General features: G+C 39.5%; 1 protein-coding gene across 13 annotated transcripts in view; it reads right to left on the reverse strand.

Annotated features, from left to right (window-relative positions):
* myt1lb (myelin transcription factor 1-like, b) overlaps nt 1-24476 on the reverse strand; it is a 184626-nt gene that overhangs the window by 15538 nt on the left and 144612 nt on the right. For 8 of the 13 annotated variants that reach the window (XM_086146980.1, XM_086147009.1, XM_086146972.1 and 5 more), the window contains 10 exons: nt 20371-20461; nt 18409-18516; nt 17408-17568; nt 15198-15475; nt 8020-8253; nt 5438-5559; nt 4924-4986; nt 4085-4153; nt 3053-3115; nt 2800-2883 (listed from right to left, as the gene is read on the reverse strand). In XM_086146980.1, the coding sequence (XP_086003106.1) occupies nt 2800-2883; nt 3053-3115; nt 4085-4153; nt 4924-4986; nt 5438-5559; nt 8020-8253; nt 15198-15475; nt 17408-17568; nt 18409-18516; nt 20371-20461 (1273 nt within the window). The remainder of the gene's footprint in view (nt 1-2799; nt 2884-3052; nt 3116-4084; nt 4154-4923; nt 4987-5437; nt 5560-8019; nt 8254-15197; nt 15476-17407; nt 17569-18408; nt 18517-20370; nt 20462-24476) is intronic. The other 5 variants (XM_086147000.1, XM_086146990.1, XM_086147051.1 and 2 more) reach the window with 4 other exon arrangements.

Consider the following 24476-nt stretch of genomic DNA (forward strand, 5'->3'; position numbering starts at 1 on the left):
GGTGGAAAGGATGTACAGCAGGTCCAGGTGATTAAGGACAAAGAGGGCAATTTATTGACAGATGGAATGGAAACAAAGTGTGATGGTGCCTATTTTTTAAGAATAAGGGGAATGTGCAGAATTGTGGCAACTATATAGGGATGAAGTTGATGAGTCATACAATGAAGTTATGGGAAAGAGTAGTGGAAACTAGACTGAGAACAGAAGTCAGCATTTCTGATCCACAGTATGGCTTCATGCCTAGGAAGAGTACTACAGATGCAGAATGCTAATAGAAAAGTACAGAGAAGGCCAGAGGGAGCTGCATTGTGTTTTTGTAGACCTAGAAAAAGCATATGACTGGGTGCCAAGAGAGGAGCTCTGGTATTGTATGAGGAAGTCTGGACTGGCAGAGAAGTATGTTAAACTGGTGCAGGACATGCATGCTAGCTGTGAGACACTGGTACTGTGTGCTGTAGGGGTAACAGAGAAGTTCAAGATGGAGGTGGCACTCCATCAGGGATCAGCTCTGAGCCCCTTCTTGTTCGCAATGGTGATGGTCAGGCTGACAGATGAGGTTAGACAGGAATCCCCATGGACCATGATGTTTGTGGATGACATTGTGATCTGTAGTGAGAGCAGACAACAGGTTGAGGAAAATCTAGAGGTGGAGGTATGCTCTTGTAAGGAGAGGAATGAAAGTTAGTCGCAGCAAGACAGAATATATGTGTGTGAATGAGAAGAACTCAGGTGGAACGGTGAGGCTACAGGGAGTGGAGATCAAGAAGCTGGAGGATTTCAGGTACTTGGGTCAACAGTCCAGAGCAATGGAGTGTGGAAAAGAGGTAAAGAGACGGGTCCAAGCAGGTTGGAATGAGTGAAGAAAAGTGTCAGGGGCACTATGTGATAGAAGACTATCAGCCAGAATAAAAGGAAAGGTGTACAAGACAGTGGTGAGACCAATGATGCTGTATGGCCTAGAAACTGTTACAATGACCAAAAGACAGGAGGCAGAGCTAGAGGTTGCAGAGATGAAGAGGTTGAGGTTCTCTTTGGGAGTGACCAGGATGGATAGGATCAGGAATGAGTCTATCAGAGGAACAGCACATGTTCGATGTTTTGAAGAGAAGGTCAGAGAAGCCAGACTGAGATGGTTGGGTCATGTACAGAGGAGGGATATTGAATATATTGGTAGACGGATGCTGGAATTGGAGCTGCCAGGCAAGAGGTCTCGAGGAAGACCAAAGAGAAGATTTATTGACGTAGTGAGAGAGGATATGAAGGTAGTTGGTGTGAGAGAGGAGGATACGGAGAATAGGGTTAGATGGAGAAAATTGATTCGCTGTGGTGACTCATGAAGGGAAAAGCCGAAAGAAGAAGAAAAAGAAGAATTGAAGTATATTTTACATGTGTTAGTTTCTTTTTTTATATTAGTTCTAAATTGCAAGATTATTGTGATCTTGAACAAAATTATATAGTGTATTTATTATTTTTCGACACTCAAAATAAACATCACACTTGCGGAAGCCAGTATACCCGCAAAAACGCCATCAATTTGTCAAGACATTCAACCCCTGGTAGGCAAAATATGGAGAAATGGATGAAAAGAAAAATATCTGAAGAAAATATAACATTTAATGATGCCAGGGCAGATTCATTTGCATTTACTTCTGACCAGAGTGGCCTACCAGTATGCCTAATCCTGTGTAAAGATGAAAGTGACTTCTTATAGCTCTGATTTGCAAATGCTGTGCGCAGAAGTTCAGGAGCAGAAGTCCCATCAACCAGGTAAAATAAATGTTTATGAAGATAATTTGCAAATATTTATTTTTTTATTGTTTACTGACACAGTTTTTTCCCAATTTATTTTTAAAATTCAGGTCAAGGCTCAACTACATGATCTGAAAGCCCAAAGGCGATATCAGGATGATGGCTCACAGCATTTTTTTTTTGCTTTTGTTTGCTAGATGGATAATTTAACTTCAGCTTTTTAATTAATTTGGGTGTAATCAGGATGTTGCTTTTTTGTTAATATTTAAAAAAACAGACACATTAATTAAAAAGAAAGAAAATTAGAAAAAAAAAAAAATCTTTTCATTCTTCAGGGTTAACCCCCAACCGTACATCTTGGTGCTTTGACTACCCTTAAGGATGGGTTACCTGTTATTATTTTTTTTCAAGAATTCAAAATGTTCAAAATGTGTTCATTACATAAATAAAATTTAATTTTCTCTGAAGCAATTCATAGATTTTATAAGCATCACGCTATAGTTGTTTGTACAAAGTGTAAAGGTAAGAAAAAGCAATATGTACAGTGGTGCCTTTATTTTAGACGTCAAAAAGTAATTGTGGCTCCCAGTTTTTTTCTGTGGAAACCGGGTCCAAATAGCTCTTTGGGTGGTAAGGTTGTCAACCCCGGGTCTAGTCACTCTATTTAATTTCCCCTATGTTTGATGTTGACTTTGCTCAGTTCTCCACAAATAGCAAAATGTCATCACTCTAAGCTATACATTCCGCCACCTTGGTTGTTTCCCTTGCATCTTTATTCTTAATTTGGGTTGAAATTATAATCAAACTACTTTTGTGCATTTGTCAGACCAAATACTTTTTTCTCCCTGCATGCACCAGATTGTGCAGGCAGCAATTGTTGTAATATATCCAGCTATTATGTGTCCTTCTACAGTTGTACTTGATATTTGCCAATGAAAATATCAAGTACAATGTAATATGTCACATGTTAAAACTAAACTAACCAGCACATCGTGTTGGTATCAGGTGGATGGATTGTGAGATGGTAATCGATCAGTCTTTGTCTATCACCTGATAGGCTCTTGGTCCTCCTTGTTCTCTTTGCTGTGGATGATCTTTAAACCACTCTTCCTGGCACGTGGACACCCTGAGAGACTGAAGATAAATAAATGTTACAAAGATAGGAGATACTATACATCACACTGTACCACTGCAGAGACAGAGGGAAAAGAAAAGAAAACAGCCCAGAAATACATTTCAGAGTTTGTTTTTTTTTTTGAAATAGGAACTAGTTCCCATGTCTTTATTGCTGCATGTACACTACCTTCTGTGAGAGGCGTAGTTGCCAGTGATATGTCCCGAACCATCGCACCCTGGTGTCGGGCACCTGGGGCAGAAAATACCACAAGGGCTAAGGGTCTTATATCGTCCGGGTTATGTCCACCAAAAATTGAAGGAATTCCTGATCTCGTTTATTGTTTTATAGTCCTTGTAGCCTCAGACAAATAAATATGCAAAACACTTTGTCATCAACACAACTAAGCCACGTAGTTAAGTATTTACTGGGAAAAATGTCTCTTGGAAAAATATCCATAATCTTAAAATTTGTGAAAACATCTTTGAATCTCTTTTTGAGGCTTTTAAGATTCTGCCATTGTTTTCTTTTAATAAAGAATTATTGTTTTGCATTTTCAAACAGAAATTAAACAATTTCAATGTAGATTAGAGAAGATGGACAAAATTTTTTCACATATTCGACAGACTACTCTGTTACCATCATCATTAGATACTTCAAAATGTCTCTGAAACCTATTCAGGAATCTCTGTTATGGTTGCTATCAGCTGTAGTCTTCTCCAGCTGTCTTCTACAGCTGATAGCAATACCTGTCTGGCTGTTAAAGCTCAACATTTTTCAACTATTTTTACTAGCAAGTTGACAACTTTATCCATTGTCCAGTTTTATTCCAAACAATAGCTGTAAGCTGCATTTGAGACCAATTCTAATGTGAGTCCTCTTGCTGTAATAGTTGCTGAAAGACCAGATTCTGTTAAATTATGCTGGAATTCTCGGCAGTGCACAGAAAACCTGCAAAGTTCAATGATAATTCACATGAGTTTTTTCACTATGAGAAAAAAAAGAGATGTTACGTGATGAAATGATGTATTAAACATACTGATTCTAACGGATTGAATATGAATATTTTGGATTCCCTACAATATTAACAATATTAACAACAATATTAACCCGACATGCCATTCATTGGTGTTTGCACCAACACTTGGTACTAACCTTAATTTGAGCCTTTTGAACAAGATATACCAACACAAATAAAAAGAGAAATAATTTACAGCTTACTTGAGCTCTTGCGCGTTGCTGGCCAGCATATTTCGAATACTTTTATCAGCTAAAGGGCAACCTGAGAGACTGAAAATATACCAGGGGAGCATTAGTGACAACGCTGGTTGAAAAAACTAAACAAAAAAAAATTGCAATAAGGAAACAAATACACACACACACACACACACACACACACACACACACACACACACACACACACACACACACACACACACACACACACACACACAATCCCAAAACATCAACTACATGATGCATAAAAAAAAATCAAAAGGAAGACAATGATGCAAGTGCAGGGCCTTGATTAGCATCGATATTCATATGCAAATACTGGACTTATTAAATTGGCAGTCTTTTATTCTCATTATTGAGATTTTGTGTTATTTGGTTAGACATAGGTGACTAAAAGTGGAATTATCATATCCACATGGTCATGTGAGCAACCCACAGTGATATCATCAAATTCTTCAAGACCAAATTCAACATGTGACTCAGATGTTGTGTTTCCTTGCTCAGAATGTAATACTTTAGTCTGCCTTGCACTGTGGGAAGTTACTGGAGAAATGACTGATATCCGCTCAGAAGACTTTGCCCACAGCCCATAGAGACGTAATCTTATGTTCGGATTAAACCGAAATAATAGATTAAAGTCAATTTTTTTGTCTATTAGCCTTTTAAAAACAGTCTTTGACTGAAGTAATGCCAAAAAAATCAAGGGGCCAGCAGAAAATAAAGAGGGGCATTCTACTAACAAATATTTGACAGCATAGTTGAGGTAAGCTGAAAACAATAAAGGAAATAGACTGAAAATCCACCAGGAGAAAAGGAAGTCACACCTTCGATGTGAGGCGAAATTGCTCGTCAAGTGACCACTTCCATCACACCCCGGTGTGGGACATCTGTCGCCAGAAAAATAGATAGATTTTTAAGCCCAAAGGGAATGAAAAGAAACTGTGCAAATTACATTTTTTTCTGCTTTTGTTTACTTTCATTGTTTCCAGTTTAGCTGCACTGTCCGAGTTAAATAAAGCCAATCCCGAGATAAGTGGCATCTGATCCAACATGGAATCTAATTCTATTGCAGATTGTCGGACCTACTCTCAAAACACAGGAGCTACAGTGAAGATGATGAGGTAACAAGCTACCAAGATATATATGAGCAAAATGGATATAAAGCTGTTGAAGAAATCACCTAGCAAGCGGTGAGCAAAGGATGATGAGCAGAGCAGGTAATAAGTAGCTCTCTGTCATTAGTAGTACTCATATGGAAGAGGTGTGAAATGAGAGAGGAGAAGCATATGGGTTCAGGTCTATGGATGGAACACTGGTAGGGATTAGGAGGGCTCTTACGTTATCAGGTCCTTCTTACTCTCCTTGCACTGGGCATACTTGGGCTTTGGGCTGGGTATGTTAACATCATTGGTATAGGACCGGTCCTCCAGCAGTTCATGGAAGGGATCAAGGTCATCTGGCTGTTATGTGGGGTGGGAGTGGAGTGCAGATGGGAGGAGGAAGACAGAGGGAAAGGGATAAGAACAGGTATTGCCATTTCTCACTAAATCAACTCGTTGCTGTTATCAAAAAAGCATGTGGGTATTGTAATATTGTCTACTCTATGGTTTAACATGACACAAGTGATGCACATTTTGCCAAAATCTACATATGAATTAATCCTAAAACAATTTGTCAGTCCTGCTATGAGTAGCGAGGACTCAACATATCATCATATTAAAAAACATACGATTACTAGTCCTAAAATTGAATTGGGGTCAGGGAAAATAATTGGCCAGTTAATCTCGGGCCACATATACAGACAAACAATCATTAACTTTGTTATTCACACATCAAGACAATTTTCCAGATTTTTCCAATTAACCTGGACTGTGGAATAAAAGCAGAGAACTTGGAGGAAACCTACTCAGACATGGAAAGAACATATAAACTCCACACAGAAAAGGTCCCATGTTGGATTCAAACCAGAAACTTTCTTGGTGTGAGGAGGAAGTCCTCACCACTACACCACCCCATGAAAAATAGTTTTACCAAACTCAGTTCTAGTCAATGCCATCTTCTTTTTATCCTCTGGTAAACATTTCAGAATAAACTAATATACCCCAGTTTTTCTTTCAACTGATGAATGAAAGATGCTTTCCACTTTGCTGTGATGTCAATGCCAGCTCTATATGCATCGCTGTAAATATATGGATTTACATCATACTCTTGCTGCTGAATACTGACAAGCTACTGACCTAAAAATATTGAAGATGTGACAAACATGCATTATAAAAATGAATACATTCTTTATGAATTTGAACATTTCCTACCACAACTTTTGAAGCCAGAGGGAAGGATACACATAGAAAAACATGAATAGATATATTCATTACAAAATGTGCACGGAATAATTTGGTGGTATAAATATCAATCTGTTTCAGTCTCTCTTTCTTTCAATAAGGCAACAAATACACACACACACACACACACACACACACACACACACACACACACACACACACACACACACACACACACACACACACACACACAAGTGGCATGCAGTTCTAAAACAAAAGCTTTGAGAGGCGCAAAACCAGTCCGATGTACCTGTAAAATTGACTTCATTTTGAATATTTGTACAAACTAGTCGTCGCCTTTCGGTCACAAATTACAAATAATAACAGCAAACATTTCATTTGGGATATTGTGACAGTTATCTTCGTCTATCCTTGTAGTACATTAGAAGGTCACTAGATGGTACTGTCGTACAGCACGTGGCCATGACCAGCGCTCTGCTTTGTCTGCCGTACCTGCAGCCATGATTGATGCAAGTTCTCTCTATGTTCTTCTGTGCCTGCAATATATGTACACTACAGTAATGCCTATAGAATCGTAGGCCTTGAAATTATCCCATGCTCAAGCTGCTTGTGTGTGATGCTGGGTTAGCCAGCAAGACAGTTTTAAATAAATGAAGAACAGGCTGAGAGGCAGACAAAAAGGAGAACAACACCTTCCTACATACAGAGACGGAGAGTACATTGTAAGCTAGGGATGAAATTGACATACACACACAAACATGTTGCCGGAGAGATAGGACACTCATCTGAATGTACACACTAACACATTCATGTACATCTGTGCCCTCTGAAAGAGGCACTTCACAGTGGTGCATTTATTTCCGGCAGTTCTTTGATGAGATAAGCTTCTCTGACTCACCCCCAATGTGCTACTTTGCATAATTAATTTTGGAGAACAGCCAAATGTAGAAAGAGAAAGGCAACATGTGCAAGGCATGACATAATCAGAAAGACATCCCCTTTCATCATCAGGCTGACGTCAGTAAACATGCCAATTCATTAAACATCTCTTAATAAAAAATGTCAAACATAGTTGTGAATCTGATAGAAAGTATACCCTAAATACCCTAAATAAAGATGTAGGAGAAATCCAGTGTTAGAAAATCAGACACCAAATGAAAATGTTTCGGCTGGTAATTTAAAACATGGAACACCAATGAGTAATGCTTGCGATTTGCAGTGGCCTTAAAAAACAGCTTACTTTATAACATAGCTGTATATTTTACACTGAGGTCAAAATGTCAAAATCACTCCAGTCTTTCCACTTAGAACATTCTCCTGTTTATTTCTAAACAATATTGTTGGTATTAATAATATTAGGAGGAAAATGTTCCTGACCTCCCTGGTCAGTAAACTGAATTAAATTCAAGTTCAGTATAGTATCAGTAAATGCGTCATTATTGAATAGAGATGACTAAATCATATCTATCTGCCAAATGTGATTGACAGTTCGTTCCAAAACAATTACATTTTTTTATTTAATTGTAAAGTTGAATGGATGAGACTGCACGTGAGAGGCCAAATGCATTTCCTCTTCTACATTAATTTGCCATCAAGCATTATCCTTTACAATTTTACCTCTTTTTCGTCCTCATTTATGTGTTTGATCTTGGTGTAGTCTATAGGCAGGTCCCAGCAGTCAGTAGTGTCCCTCATGCTGTAACAGCGGGACCCCAGCAGGGCAGCTTGCCTCTGGGGGGACATGGGCTCTAGAGGGGTTAGCACTGACTCCCCTCCTCCACCGCTGCTGCACAGACGCTTGCTCATACTCAGGTCCAATGTACCATTCTCATCAACATCTAGGTTGGGACTCTGTAAAATGTATGAGGATGTGGTTTGTGTGTGTGTTGTTTTTTTTTCAGTCCGATGATCATGGTAAAGGGTCAAAAGGATGCACAGAAGATAAGGGGGCGGGGATGGACAAAAAGATAAAACAGTCTGATTAAATAGCAGTCAACACATTCATGATTATGGTCAGAGATGTGCAACACAGTAGCTGACAAAATAGTGAATTAAAACATTTTTTATTTCTTGAAAGTTGGTTGATGTGAGTGAAACATCCAAAATAATGTTAATTTTATTTCTTCGCTTATTCTATTAGGGGGCAACATTGGTACGTTTTTGTCTAACAGTAAGATTATAGTGTTAAAATCAAGAGGGCCAAAATAGCAGGAAATCAGAGCTCAAGGACAAATGCAGCCCCCTATAAGAACCGGATTTTCTCTGTATCTCTCTTTCCTCCCATCCCACTACGGTGTGTCCTGCATTCTGTGCACTCAGAGGGATTTGTGCATGCATAACTTTGTGTTGAGTTTGTGAGTATAATGTGAGTAGACATCAGAGGGAGGCAGGGGAGGAGGCTGAGGAGGAAGGGCTTAGGGTAGAGATGAGCAACACAGGCTGGAGCCAGACTGAAGTACATTCCCAAAATGAAGATGCAACTACATAAGAAATAACATACAAAAGGAAATGACTACTTACTCAACTCACTCGCTCAGATTATATCTACAAAATTTCTTGAATTTGCATCTAGCTGATATATGCTTTTCCTCAAAATAATGTCCTTGCTCTCATTTATATCAACAATTACTGACTCATCTCATCTGCTCTGTCCTCCCCAATCTCCTCCTGACTTCCTTCACTCCATTTTGTGAGTGGACCAACTCCCTAATGATGACCCTAATGATGACTTAAGCTGACAGTGTCCCTGGGCAGGGATTTTCCTAGCGCCAATAATGCACACTGATTCCAATGCATGGGTTGATAGATTTGGAACAGGGCATGCAAGACCAATGGCTGAACCAAACTTGGGGACTTTAGAGCAAAGTGTCAAAAACAAACAAACAAACAAACAAACAAACAAACAAACAAAAATTCCAAGTAATGTGGAAAAAAATTGCAATAAATTTTGAGTGACATTTGGAGTAATAAGCACAAAAAATCATATTCAAACTCCTCTGAACAAGATCATTAGCAGTTTTGGTTGAAAAATGCAAAGGAGGGATTACAAAAGTAATAAACTGTTGGAAGTCCAATGCATCATAGTGGGTTGCCATTACTTATCTTGTCCTTGTGAATACCTTGAGTGGGATGCTCTCTTCATTTAAGCAACCACCCCAAATTTATATTAGATGCCACATAATCAAATAAATTAGGCAAAAATGAGAACGCCTGCCACCTCTTTTATTAGCTATCATTCTTTCCTCCTGCAAACCAGGCCCCTTGGTCTTGCTGCATTGTCTTGCTACAAAAAAGAGGGCCATAGCATTAGGGGTCACTTGTTAATTCTAGGCTCATCATTTCAGCTTGCTTAGTTAATTCTTTGAGTTAAAAAAAAACACCTATTTCTTCTTTGAAGCTTATATTCTTACGCATGCCTCTGTCATATATGCTCCCTGGTTCCACACTCATCTTGTCAAATTCCTTTATAGTTTTAACATTTAAGCCAAAATTTGTCTTTGGATTCATCTCAATATTATACTGTGCAATGAACCATTTGACTGAACAGAAGAAATGTTCTTTTGCATCTGTTTGGCCTTGATATTTTTAAAATGCTTAACTATAAAAAGGAACATGTTTTGGATGTCTTTTTTTTCTCACTTGGCAGCCTCTTAAGCTAATTCCCCCCCCCCAAAAATGACAAAGGAACATTAAGTAAAGAAAACATATTTTCCTTTTGGTTGCTCCTTTCAGGATTGGCCACAGTGAATAGCCTGCCTCCACCTAATAATGATAATAATAATAATAATAATAATAATAATAATTATTAATAATAATCATCATCACCATACATTTTATTTATGTCGGCTTAATCAAGACATTGTACAGACATAAAAGGTCAAATTTTAAAATGTAAAAACATTTAAGTTACAAAGTGGTAAAATAGAAAAAAAAAGATTTAACCCTATCCTCTGCATCCTTCTCTCTCATGCCAGAAAAAAAACATGTCCTCTTTCGGTACATCCATAAATGTCTTCATTGAGATGTAAGCATTAAACTAGAAGTTCATAAAAATATTGCTCCAGTGTTTAATAAATCTGTTCGATTTGAGAAATAATACAGCCTCAGGTAGCCACAGACCAATGTCTCCCTGAGCCAGTCCCAAGGCCGGATAAATGCAGAGGAAGGGCATCTGGCATAAAACCTTTGCCACAACCAAATATGCAAATCAAAACTAACAATCTCATTCTAGATCCGTCGAAGCCTGGGTTAACAATGACTGCCATTGGTACCGATGAACATAGAGTACCAGTGGAAATTGGGTTACCGTGGGTCAAAGAAGGAGAGGAGGAAGCCATGTTTGGAAACAGAAAGTGAAGAGGAAAGGCAAGAGTCTGGGACTGAAACAGGGACTTTAAATATTGGAACAATGACAGGAAAAGGTAGATAGTTGGTTGAAATGATGCAGACAAGGAAGGTGGATATACTTTGTGTCCATGAGACCAGGTGGACAGTTAGTAAGGCTAGAAGCTCAGGAGCAGGTTTCAAGTTGTACTATCATGGTACTGACAGGAAGAGAAATGGAGTAGGAGTTATCTTGAAGGAGGAAATTTTTTGGAATGTTCTGGAGGTGAAACGAATGTCATATAGACTTATGAGTCTGAATCTGGAAATTGAAGGTAGAAGAAGAAGAAGACGGTGTGATGCTCAATGTTGTTAATGGCTATGCCTCGCAGGTGGAATGTGAGTTAGAGGCGAAGGAGAAGTTCTGGAAGGAGTTAGTTGCAGACTTCAATGAGCATGTTTGTGCGGGCAATAGAGGGGATGAAGAATTGATGGGCAGATTTGGTATACAGGATAGGAACACAGATGGACAGATGTTGTTAGACTTTGCTGAAAAGATGGAAATGGCTGTAGTAAATACTTTTTTCCAGAAAAGACAGGAACATAGAGTAGCTTATAAGAGTGGAGGTAGGAGCATGCAGGTAGCCAGACAGCATAGGATGGCGGTTTGTAGGATGACTGGTGACAAAGAAGATCAATAGGACAAGGGCGGAGCAGAGGACAAAGTGGTGGAAGCTGAATAGAGCGGAGTATTGTATGGTTTGCAGGGACGAGTTGAGAAGGTTCTGGGTGGTCAGGGAGAGCGTCCAGATGACTGATCAACTACAGCTTATGTTATCAGCGAGACAGGTAGGAGAGTATTTGTGTATCACCTCGAAGGAAAGTAGATCAGGAGACCTGGTGGTGGAATGAGGAAGTGCAGATGTGTATACAGAGAAAGCGGTTAGCAAAGAAGAGGTGGGATCCTGAGGGGACTGAAGAGAACTGGCAAGAGTACAGGGATATACAGCATAAAGTAAAGATAGAAGTAGCAAAGGCAAAACAAAGGGGGTGCAATGACTTGTATTCTGGGTTGGAAAGTAAGGAGGGAGAGAATGATTTACACAGGTGGGCAAAACCTGAGATGGAACGGATGTACTGTCGGTGTGGATGATTAAGGATAGAGAAGGAAATGCAAGAAGAGTCATGGGAAGATGGAAACAGTACTTTGAAGAGCTTATGAATGTGGAAAATGAAAGAGGCGTAAGGCTAGAAGAGGTAACTATTGTTAGTAGCAGAGAACAGTGAAGTGAAGTGAGGAAGGCATTGAAGAGGTTGAAGAATGGAAAGGCAGTTGATATGTCATGATGATATACCTGTGGAGATATGGAATTTTCTGAAGGTGCCTGAGGAATTGAGAAGCGTGATGATGTCCATATTTAAGAATAAGGGGGTTGTGCATTGCAGTACCTGCAGAGGGATAAAGTTGATGATCCATCCATTGAAGTTTTGGGAAAGATTAGTGGAAACTCAAATCATAGCAGAAGTCAACATTTGTGAGCAGCAGTGTAGCTTTATACCTTTATACCTACTTTATACCTAAGAGTACTACAGATGCAGTATTTGCTTTGAGAATGCTAATAGAGAAGTAGAAAAGGTCAGGTGTAGCTGCATTGCGCTTTTGTAGACCTAGAAAAAACATGACAGGGTGCAGAGCAAGGAACTTTGGTATTCTATGAGGAAGTCTGCAGTGGCAGTGGAGCATGTTAGACTGATGCAGGACATGCATGCTAGCTGTGAGACAGTGCTGAGTTATGCTGCAGGTGTAACAGAGAAGTTCAAGGTGGAGTTGGGACTTCATCATGGATCAGCTCTGAGCCCCTTCTTGTTTGCAGTGGTGATTGACAGACTGACAGAGGAGGTTAGACAGGAATCGCCATGGACCATGATGTTTGCAGACGACATTGTGATCTGTGGTGAGAGCAGGGTACAGGTTGAGGATAATCTAGAGGTGGAGGTATGCTCTGGAAAGGAGAGGAATGAAGGTTTGTCACAGCAAGACAAACTATATGTGTGTGAATGAGAGGAACCCGGGTGGAATGTTGAGGCTACAGGGTTTGGAGATCAAGAAGTTGGAGGATTTCAAGTACTAAGAGTCAACAGTCCAGAGCAAGACAGCAGGATTGAAGAAAAGACACAGGAATCAGAGCTGGAGGTCACAGATATGAAGATGCTGAGGTTCTCTTTGGGAATGACAAGGATAGATAGATCAGGAATTCCTCTTTTAGAGGGAACTGTCCTGCTAACCCTGGGTGTAAGATTCAGCTTTTTGGTACGTCTGTGTGTGTGTATTATTGTCAGTCTGTCTGTGCATGCATGTGTGTGTTGTGTATGTGTGAATACATATGTCTACTACTACAGTCAACCTATCTTAGTCGGTTTTCACAAACAGCACAAGTATGATGAAGTACGCACAGATATAATCTTTCAAGGCCAGGCTGGGGGAAATAACTATTTCACAGCTGGGTATGAACTTGTTCATGGGTAACTGCTGAGTCATGCTGTGAGCCCATTTTAACTAATTCCCATTTAGAGGACAAAATTGTCTCGCTGTGTGTGTTCAAACTCTGACGAAAATTAACTTTACTTGGTATCATTTATTTGGTTTCTCCATACAGCTCTGTGACACCCACGAAACTATGTCATGATGGTCTTCATAGACGATAGCTTGGCTATACCATCATCCTTGATATACTGTACTGGTCAAAAAACGTTTGCCTTGACTGACTTCCACACCAACATTTGTACCCGGATCAGACTTTCTCACCAACTGCCAGACTGTGAAAACTGGCCCCTCCCATTCCTCCACCATCATCCCGTGAACCAGCTCCCCTCAGGGCTGTGCGCTGTACAGTCTGTACACCCCCAACCACCAGTCAAATACCAGTCAAATGCTGATGACACCATCATGGTGGGTCTCAGACATGGAACCATGAATCAGCTTACAGATACCAAACCCTTAAATTGACAACATGATGCAATGTCAATAACCTGACTGAACATCAGTTAAACCAAAGAGTTTGTTATTGACTACAGGAGGCAAAAGAGCTGGTTATGGGCTACCGGAGGCACAGGACAGATCCTGCCCCCATCATATCAAGTCCACATTCAGACTGGAGAAGGTTTCCAACTTCAAATTCCTTGGGGTACAAACCTCTCCTTGTAGCGAACAGCTCAGTAGGAATAAAGAGGGCTCAACAGCAGTGCATTTCCTGATGGTGCTTTGAAGATGCAGTCTGAACCAGCAACTACAGATCTTCTTCTACTGGTCAACCATAGAGAGCGTACTGGGGTTCTGCATCTCTCTGTGGTACAGCAGTTGCTCAGCAGCAGACAAAAAAAGCTCTGCAGAGGGTGATTAGGATGGCAGAATAGCCAATTGGGTGTACTCTGCCCTCCCTGGAGGGCATTTGCAGCTCATGGTGCTTCAGTTGAGAGAGAAATACCATAATCGGCTGCTCACATCCATGCCATAAGCTGTTTCCTCTCTTATTCTCTTGGAGGAGATAAGACATTCCAATAACTTGAAGAAACAAATGTATATATATATATATATATATATACACTGCTCAAAAAAATAAAGGAAACACTTAAAAACACATCCTAGATCTAAATGAATGAAATATTCTTATGAAATACTTTTCTCTTTACACAGTTGAATGTGCTGACAACAAAATCACACAAAAATGATCAGTGGAAATCAAATGTATTAACCCATGGAGGTCTGGATTAGGAAATTAAAAGTTAAAGTGTAAAAACACACTCCAGGCTGATCCAACTTTGATGTAATGTCCTTAAAACAAGTCAAAATGAATCTGTGTTGCTTCCTGAGTGGACACTATGATTTCACAGAAGTGTGATTGACTTGGAGTTACATTGTGTTGTTCAAGTGTTCCCTTTATTTTTTTGAGCAGTATATATACATATATATATATATGTATATATACCCATGGGCCATCAGACTGGTCAATCAAACAAGGAAAAGGAACAATAAGAATAGTTTAATAAGGCTAAGTCACTTTACTTTCCAATCACACTTAATTATTTATGCCCTGTACTCATACTGCAATACAACCACGTGAAACAGTATCTTTTAAATTGTCTATTGCCTTAAGTGCATTATTCTGCCTTGTAATGAATCTTATTCTTTCCCTTTTAGCTTTTCCCTTAAGGGGTTGCCCCAGCAAGGCAACCTTCTCCATCCCACTGCCTTGTAATTAATATAGTTGTATCTATTTTTGCTTTACCATACTTTTTAACTATAGTGAATGTGTGATGTGTGAGATTTTTTTTTTTCCACCAGAAGAGGTGTAGCTATCCAAATTTCTGTGTGCTTTTTGGCAATGAAAATAAAGGCGTTAATTTGATTTAGATTGCATATATTTCAAAAATATGAATATGCAATTGAACATCGTGATTTTCGACTCTCCCACCTGTGAACACAAATCCTGTGATTTTCCCCCCATGCCTTGGGGCATCTCCCGACAGCGAGTGGAAAGGTTGAGAATGGCTGTTGCTGCCATGTGGGCGGCCTCCATATCATGACTATAGTCAAAGCTGCTTTTGCTGCAGGTACTGCTGGCACTGCTGCCACCACCACCTCCCAATCCCCCTCCTCCACCTCCACAGCTGAGGTTGCTGCTTCTGGTGCTTGGGGCGTAGGTGCTGGTGGTGCTGCTGGCTGAACTGGAGTTCTTGCAGAAACGTTTGGCTGCAGGACACATTAGAGTAAGGAAATATCATTTTAACCATGAAGGGATGTGGTTTGAGATTCTGGATTCTAGTAAAAAATAAACAAACAAAACAACAAAAAAAATCATAACAAAAGCCCCACCACATAATCAGTAGTGGGTTGCATGATGAGACAGGTACACTTCTCAGAAAAACATAATTTTGAGCCGATCCCAGCTGTTGGGCAAGAGATGGGGTACAACCTTGATCGGTTGCCAATTGATCACAGGGACACATATACTGACATAAAATCTTTGACTCAGTCATTTACATGTCTGGGCAATATCGGGTCTCTAATTGACCCACTGCATGTTTTTGGACTGTGGGAGGAAACTGGAGAATCTGGGGGAGTCATACAGACATGGGGAGAGCATGCGACATGCAGTCCACACAGGACTGTTGTGATTGCACCAAGCACTTTCTTGGGATGAGCGCCAACCACTGTGCCACTCTGTCACTGCCCTCTGAATTTTGGGGGAAATTAAAAAAAAAAAAACTACCTGGAAAAAATTCAATGCTATCGTTGGCTCTGTTGAGCGACACCAGATATTTTTTCAGTCTGCTTTATGGTACCAAATTTAAATTGATTTAACATCAATACTCAAGGAAAAGTCTCTAAAAAAGGTCTTAAAATGGCCAGAATCTTAGTTTTTGAGTAAATTGTATAATACTTGTGCAAAATGTATGATAATGTCATAAATATCTACCGATATCTACAGATCTCTGGAAAATTATGACTCAAGTGAAGGGGCTTCACAGCTATCATACACACATAGGATCTTGATATATTCTGGAAATTAGATTTCCAACGAATAAAAATACGGCAAGGGAGAAAATTGCATGGGTTAGGGTTTGGTGCCACTGAGAAGGATTTGATGAGTGATGATGTTTGTCTTCAAGAAACTGGAGAATAATCACACTACTCTATCAAAGTATCAAGTATTATAATTAGTATATCAACTTTACAGTCTTTTATATTTTTTCATTACAATGCAGATTTTTTCAATTGCTGTCACTTTACCTGTCTGTAATCGCTTACCTTGCTCGAATGTAGTACAACAGGTGTAACGATATTCATTGTAAAGTTATGTCCATCTTGGTGAGACTGATACCATTTTTGAACAAAGAAAGACCCTTTTGGGGTTTGCAGAAATGGTCAAATGTTTTGTAATTTGTTCCATCAGTGAAATTAAGTCTCTACTAATTACTATTTTGGTTGTTTGCATAAAATTGATACAATCAATAATTTCAATGTAAAATGATGTAAATCTCTTAAAAACTTGCCTGCACCCTGAATGCCTCAATCATTTGCTGGCAAATGTCCATCTGATGATGTGTTGGCTTTTTCAAAACACAAACTGCTCTTCCACTTTGCTGCCTAGCTGCAAATTTAGACAATTTTACTGAAAGAAGAAAAGCAACTAGTCAGTGCTAAAAATTTCAACAGCCTGACCACCAAGAATACTGAACGTACAAAGAGGTCAAGGGCATTAGAAGTGAACAAATCAATTGAATACTTGTTATTGGATGCTGTCTACCTTTTCTAGAATTCAATTTAGAAACAATACTGACTTTTTTCAACACAGTTAAAAGGAAAGTTTGCCAATTATAGATGTGAAATACTGATTTATAGTATTAAATAATACAGTGATTTCAGTACAGGAGAAATATGAAAATAAATGAATAAAAAGGAAAAATTCAATACAGTAGTATTCTCATGTCTTCATCCTCATTCCCCCTTTTTTACCGGCTCCCTGGGTAACGTAAGCTGATTAGGGGTGACGTTCACGTTGCCAAATAAACATTGCGAGAATTGACAATCAACCAATTATGTCTTAGATGTTGAATTTTAACACAATAAAGCACTATAATGAGAAATCCATCCAATTTCATATTCACCGTAATACAGTACCATCATATCCTTTAGGGGATGTATCCCTCTGTCCATGAACTTTGGGGGCAATGGCCCGCTTCCCGTACAGTTGGTGGTTGTTGCTTCCCTCAAAGGTGCTGTAGTCAAAACTGGTCTTGGAGTACTTCTCTAGTTCCTTGGCCAGGTTCGAGTGGGGAGTGCTGGTGGAAACATTGTTTTTGTAACCATATTGTGGATAGTCCAGTTGTTTGACAAAGCACAGAGGCTTGGGAAATAAATGATGATGGGGTGGATGTTGAACCGAGGCACTCAAAATTGCCCAGGGAAAGAGAGGGAATTTAGGGTTGGGTCAAAATGTTGGAAAGATGCAACTGGGAGGGGTAGACTGCCAATAAAACTCTGAGATCAGAATTTGAATTATTAATGGAGATGTGTGTCTTTCAGATGTTGTTGAATATGTTCGTTTTATGGCTTTAAAAAAAAAACCAACACTGCTACAAATATTTCACGTCTTGTCAGTGAAAATAAACTGAACTTGTACATTTCTTACACTGGACTTTTTGATATGCTTTTATCAACTTTTACAAACTTTTAACCACAAACTGAGTAGGTTTAATGTTTACCCTATATTTTTCAAGGTGTGAACATAAAAAATTACCACCTTTTCAACGTATCATTTTGATCACTGTCAAACAGTCTCTCTGCTATTTATCTCTGATAATGACAAGTCAAACTTTTGTTTGAAATTTACCCTTAAGAGAGCAGGACGGAATTAACATGCAGTTTCTTAGGAGTATTTATCAGGGATAAATACTCAACAACATAACATAAACATTAAGCAAGAAGGGCAGACTTTTCAATAGCTTAAATAAAATGTAATGGAAAAGACAGAGAACATTCCAATATGAGTAATTCATTTTTTCAAGAATTAAACACCTGTAAAGATAAACAATTCAAGAAAGTACAGTACAATCCATAGACCAAGTTGAGGATCTGTTAAAAGATGTGGTAACATTATCTCGCATAAGAGAGGAAACTACCTCAGGACTCTGTCTGATACCGGGTTGGACTTTGAGCTGTCACAGTTCTGGTGTTTCTCCTGGGCTTTGGCCAGCTTCTCTGCTGCTGCGATAGGGCATCCTGACAAACTGAAATGGCAGAATGACTTCAGTTGTGCTTTTTTGCGTGTCTCTGAGACACCTTCGGTTTGATGACAACTTGAGAAAATTGTAAACTTATAATATGGTAAGTTAGACAATCAGGCATGCAATAAGTATGCTTGAGCTTTTTCGCTATCTCAGTTGCTCCCTCTTTGAACATACAGTAGCCGTGATTGCATTTCAAAATGTTATTAAAAAAACCTTCATTTTAGTCACTTTTAGCTCTTCACAGGCTCCAAAGTGAGGGTTGAATGACATTTGAAATCAAATGACATTTTACATTTTGAAAAACAGCATATTTTAGATATAATTGTCACAAAGGATAAAACACGATAGTTATTTTTATATAGTTAAAATAAAATCTAACTTGACTTAATTACCGGTAAGTTTGAAATTGTTTGAAAAGTATATGCATATTGTTGGATTACTTTGTGTTGAGGGGATATGTTTTACTTTTTATTTTATCCAGTCGTTTATTTTTTTATTTTGCCCTATCCTTTTTCAATCATAGTTTCCTATCACTTTAATCCTAAACTATGAATAATTTGGTATCTATTTTCTCTAAACATACTATGATGCCCTTTTACACTTTGGTTCAAGGGTGGTGTTGTTCAGGGGGTTAGAGCGGTCATCCTTCAAATCAAACATTCCTGGTTTGATTCCTGTGTTCCTTCTGGTCTGTTGAAGTGCTTTTGGGCAACTGAGCCCCTATTTGCACCCTGGTGCCACTCAGTGGCTGCCTTCTGCTCATGCTTCGTCCAAAATTTAGCCGATGTTGTGCTGTGTGCCTAACTGAACGTTACTTCCCACTCCCGTTTCTTCTTCTTTCTTAAAAAAAAAGTTATATATCAAGTTATTTATTTTTTTGTTGTTGTTATATCATTTTTGAAATATACTTTCAATCTGTTAATATTGAACTTATGGCCATTACATCTGAAGAGGTTTGAAGCTACTAATATCCAGCACTATTAGACACTGCCTGCATGTATCATGTTGATAAGGTGACACAAAGAAAACTGAATCGTTTCGCTTTATCTCTTCTCCTTCTCCGCACGCACAATCAGATTGAAGACAGGACCAAATGATCAAATATAAATTTTTTTTTTTTTAAACCTTCCTTAACCCCCATTACTCTCATTCCACTATGTTGATGTAGTATGTCAGACCTGGCCGAAACTATTAATTCTAAAAGTGGCCTGCAGGCATAACAGAGTATTTTCACGTGCTCTGATTTAACATAAATGTGTGCTTATGCAGGGATGTGAACTTGACAGCCTGCAAAGTGTGAGTGACTTGGAGGCTAAAATTTTTTCCTGTAAAAGTGAAAATTTATGATGTGTGTCTATGTGTGTGCCTATTTTGCACTGCAGCCATGTCACTGAGCGCAATATGGAGGCATTATGGTCCTCCTAGGTCTGTATCTTTTCTGTTACACTGGCTGAGTGGCAGAAAGGTGCTAATGGCTGTTGCTTTGCCAGGGTCCCTGCACATCTGCTGTGGTAGAAATTCCTGTTTCATTGTTATCTAATGCCATCTGACAGTCACTGGCAAGAAACATGCACACCAGGGGCTGATAAGTATTTTTTGCTGTTTCATTGTTAATCATCACATTTAAAGTATGGCATTCTAGTCATTTGAACAAACTTGAAAATTGGATTTATGAAAAAAATATACTAACAGACCAAAAACCATGAATGTTGGAAAGACAACATTGAATTTAATAATTATCAAACAAAAAATGTTGGCATTAAAAGATGGATGGGATAAAACGATCGGTCAAACCATGAAAAGAGGGATACTTTGAAGGCCTTGCCAGTTTCAGATTGGCAGGCTATCACTTACCTCCTGTGGGAGTTTCTGTTGCTATTGACATGACCACGTCCTGTGCAGCCAGGTGTAGGACACTTAAGCACATTCTCATACATAGCCACAACTTAACAAAGGAGATAGAAGTAAAAGACAGGGAAGGTTAGGAGCCCCTTACAATCAAGCATTAGCTCTATTAGTATGTGAGCTTGGCATTATTGACATAATTAACAATGAGCCTGCATAAACCTAAATGACCTCTTCTCTATTTTAATCAATACTAGTTTGAAATGGGCAGTGAAGGTTTCCCACATTACTTCCACTTACCCAAGTCTTTCAAATTAGTATTTGTGGAATAGGCACAGTCATGAATTAAAGAGATGCCATTTAAGTTTAACATGTCAAAGCCAGGAAAACACAGATGTATGAAAGTTTCAGGTGTGCTGGAAATGGCGCAACCAACAGCTAACAATCATGCAAAACACAAGTCCTGAAATCAGTGAAATGAGACCTGGAATATGGTGCTTGAAAGAATATGCTTTTTTTTATCATGCACACTTAGTTAGGGTAGAAACATATAGTCTTCAGTGCCATTTACCATTACAACAGTCCATAACTGCTTAAGTGATAGGGTTTTGGCTTTCAGCAGTCATGTGCTTTCCTGATGTGCTCCTATTTTGGCAGCACACCTGCTGCGGACTGCAGTGTGTTGGGAGTGCACAGATAGAACTAATTACCAGTATTCAGGAGTACTTAAAAGTTGGAGCTTTAGTCTGCTTGCTTGCCAGATTACTTGCATCCTCCATTTGTGCTTGCTATCATGTTCATGAGCTGCGCCTTGCGCACAGCATAACCCCCACCCTAACCCCCCCCCCGGCACTGTAAACCAGTGCATTCCGTCTGACTCCTGGTTTTGCCTGGCCCCCTGTTCCTCCCTCTTTTGTGTATGCCAGCATCTCTCACCTAGCCACCTGGCCCGGCTGGGCTCCGCCAGACAAGTTTGGATGTCGTGTTCCTTGCAGCATGGCCCAGTGGATCTCCTGCTACCAGGGTCATGCCGCTACCCAGCAAGCAGCACTACCAGAGTCCTACCAACACAACAGACCAGCATGGCCAAACTAGCTTCCTGTTCATGCCCTCACCTGTTGGAGCAAGTGTTTTGTCTGCTAATGGACCCATCTCGCCTCTTCGGGTCCCCTGCCCCATCATTGGATGCTTGTGTCCCACCTGACCAGGCTTCGCACTGCTCCCAATGTCGCAGCATCAAGAACCTTGAGGAACTCAGAGTGGATTTCATTGACCCCCAGGGCCCCTCCGTTGAGGAGCTTTTAACCACCTAAGCATCTTCAGCCCTACTAATAGGGAACCCAAACCCTAAGTTCCCAGACGCCGCCTACTCATTGGAAGATATGTTGGTAGGATTGAGGAGGTCTCCGAGGTGATCCTTCCACCGACCCACAATGACCTACGTCACGGTTAACAGTGCACCATCCCCACTATATACAGTGTTGATGGAGCACTGCTCCTCCTCTCAGAGTAGCTGAGTGTTGGACCAGAATCTCCTGCAAAGCCAACCTGAAGTCATTCTCCATGACCTCATGAAATGTCAGCTGCCCCTGGATCCTCACAGGCCGAATAAAAGTTTTAAGAAGTCATATGGTTTAGTAGGACAATTACAAATCAAAAACTTTAAAACCCATGTTCATCACATTCACAAGGAGATTCCCATAGAAGGCATCCTTTCATCCTATCTCAATGAATCTACAGTACTGACTCATGAAATTTATACGAGTTGAATCTCATGTGATATATACACAGCAGTTTGGCACAAAGGAGAAATGGTCAAGTGGTGTCTTCAGGACAGAAATCTGTCAGCTCCCTCAATTGCACACAAAACAAAATTTGAAAAATGCCATTTTGGATATGCAAATGTTGCACACCTGCTTCTCATCTCCGTTTGTAGCAGTATTTAGGCTGAGGAGATCAATTTGCTCGCTGCTAGATTGTGGCTCCTGTTCTCCTGGCCTGAGGTCTTGACCCCCCCCCCATTGTTTAGGTTCTGGAGTTTCCTCTCTTGGCCTGATTTGTCACCCTGCCTACATCATACCTCCATGTACGGAGCTACCCCTTTTTTCCCCCAAGTCCCTGGTGTCTGTTGTTTAGGTCCAAATCTATCCAGTCCTAGCAGGATACATGGTCCTTAAGCCATCTGTCATGTACATATGATGTAGGAAATTTTCATATCCCATGAACGTTTTCCAGTCGCTCAGAACTATTGAGTTCTTATGGTGAAACACTGTAGTAACAAACTAAATTATTAGTGACTAATAATTTTTAAATGGATAATGTCTAAAAAAATATGAAAAAAGCCCAAGATTGGTATTTTTTGGCTTTATACACTCACAAGGAGGACAATGACTTTCATGCTGTCTTAGAAGAACAAACAAACAATCTACAGTGCCTATCATAAGTATTCACCCTCTTGGATGTTTTACCCTTTTAGTGCTCTCATAAATCAATCATGGTCAATAAAATTTGCCTTAAACACAAATTTTTTTTGGAAAAAACGCTTGTAAATGCAATAAAACACAAAGAAATAAAAACGCAATAAAAATACAGAAAGAAATATAATTGTTTGCATAATTAATTACCCCCTTCCAGTCAGTATTTTGTAGATGCACCTTTGGATACAATCACAGCAGTGAGTCTGTGTGGATAAGTCTCGATAAGTCTTGTACATCTTCCCACAGCAATTTTGCTCCATTCATCCTTGCAAAAGCGCTCAGGCTCTATCAGGTTGCATGGGTATCCAGCGTGAACAGCCCTTTTTAAGTTCAGCCACAAATTCTCTATAGGATTGAGGTCTGGGCTTTGACTCGGCCACTCCCGAACATTTACCTGGTTCTTTTTTAACCATTCCTGTGTTGCTTTTGCAGTATGCTTCCGATCATTGTCTTGCTGGAAAATGAATCTTCTCCCAAGCCGTAGTTCTCTTGCAGACTGAACAAGATTGTCCCCCAGGATTTCATTGTATTTTGCAGCATTCATTATGCCCTCTATCTTTACAAGGCCTTCCAGGTCCGGCTGCTCAGTCTCTCCCATCTGAGCAGCTTAAGCTTGTAATGCCTTCAGAGTAGTTGTAGGGGTCTTGGTTGCTACTTTCACTAGTCTCCTACTTGCACGGTCACTTAGTTTACGAAGGTGGCCTAATCTAGGCAAAAATTCACACAAGTGCCATATTCCTTCAATTTCTTGATCACGGATTTCACTGAACTCCGGAGGATGTTCAATGCCTTGGAATTTTTTTTGTATCCAACCCCTGAATTGTACTTCTCAATCACCCTTTCCCCCGAGTTACACGGCATGTTCTTCTGTCTTCATGATGTAATTGTCGCCAAGAATATGGATCCACCAGTCTGGACCATTTGGACAAAGGTGTTTTATACCTCAATCACTTGAAGCACATCTACACCACTCAGGTGATTTTCATTTCACTAAATGTGAGACCATTGGCAAGAATTTGATGGACATCTATTGAATTAGATCATTAACTTAAAAAGGGGGTGATTAATTATGCAAACAATTATATTTCTTTATATTTTTATTTAATTGACATAACTTTGTAGAAATCTCTTTTCTCTTTGACATTAAAGAGTTTTTTTCCCCAATACATTTTTGAATTAAAAAAAGCCAAATTTTATTGACCATAATTGATTTATGAAAGCACTAAAAGGGTAAAACATTCAAGTGGGTGAATACTTATGATAGGCACTGTATGTATGGATGCTTATCGTCTATTTGTGACATGCAGCCTATGTATATTTTCAGCCTGGATCATTGCTTTAGAGTGGCTGCTGCCACTGTAGTTGATTGTACACCTGTGTTATCGGTCTTATAATCCCTGATTGATACCAGCAGAGAAAGCATATGGACTTTTCAATGATTTGGCCATTACAGTTACATCTGTGGGGATATGTGATATGATGAATTAGGACATTAACAACAGGTTATGAGGACTTTAAGTCCTTATTCATGTGTCTTTGCATGTGTGTGAGTGTGAGTGAGCAAGCGAGTGTTTGTCACTGTACGTAAAAGTGAGGGCTGAATACAATGCAAGAGAGATTATATAGTGATCCAAAGCA

The sequence above is a fragment of the Fistularia commersonii genome, chromosome 1 (assembly GCF_037954325.1).
Source record: "Fistularia commersonii isolate RoL2024-O1a breed Wild chromosome 1, RoL_Fcom_v1.0, whole genome shotgun sequence".
Lineage (NCBI taxonomy): Eukaryota > Metazoa > Chordata > Actinopteri > Syngnathiformes > Fistulariidae > Fistularia > Fistularia commersonii.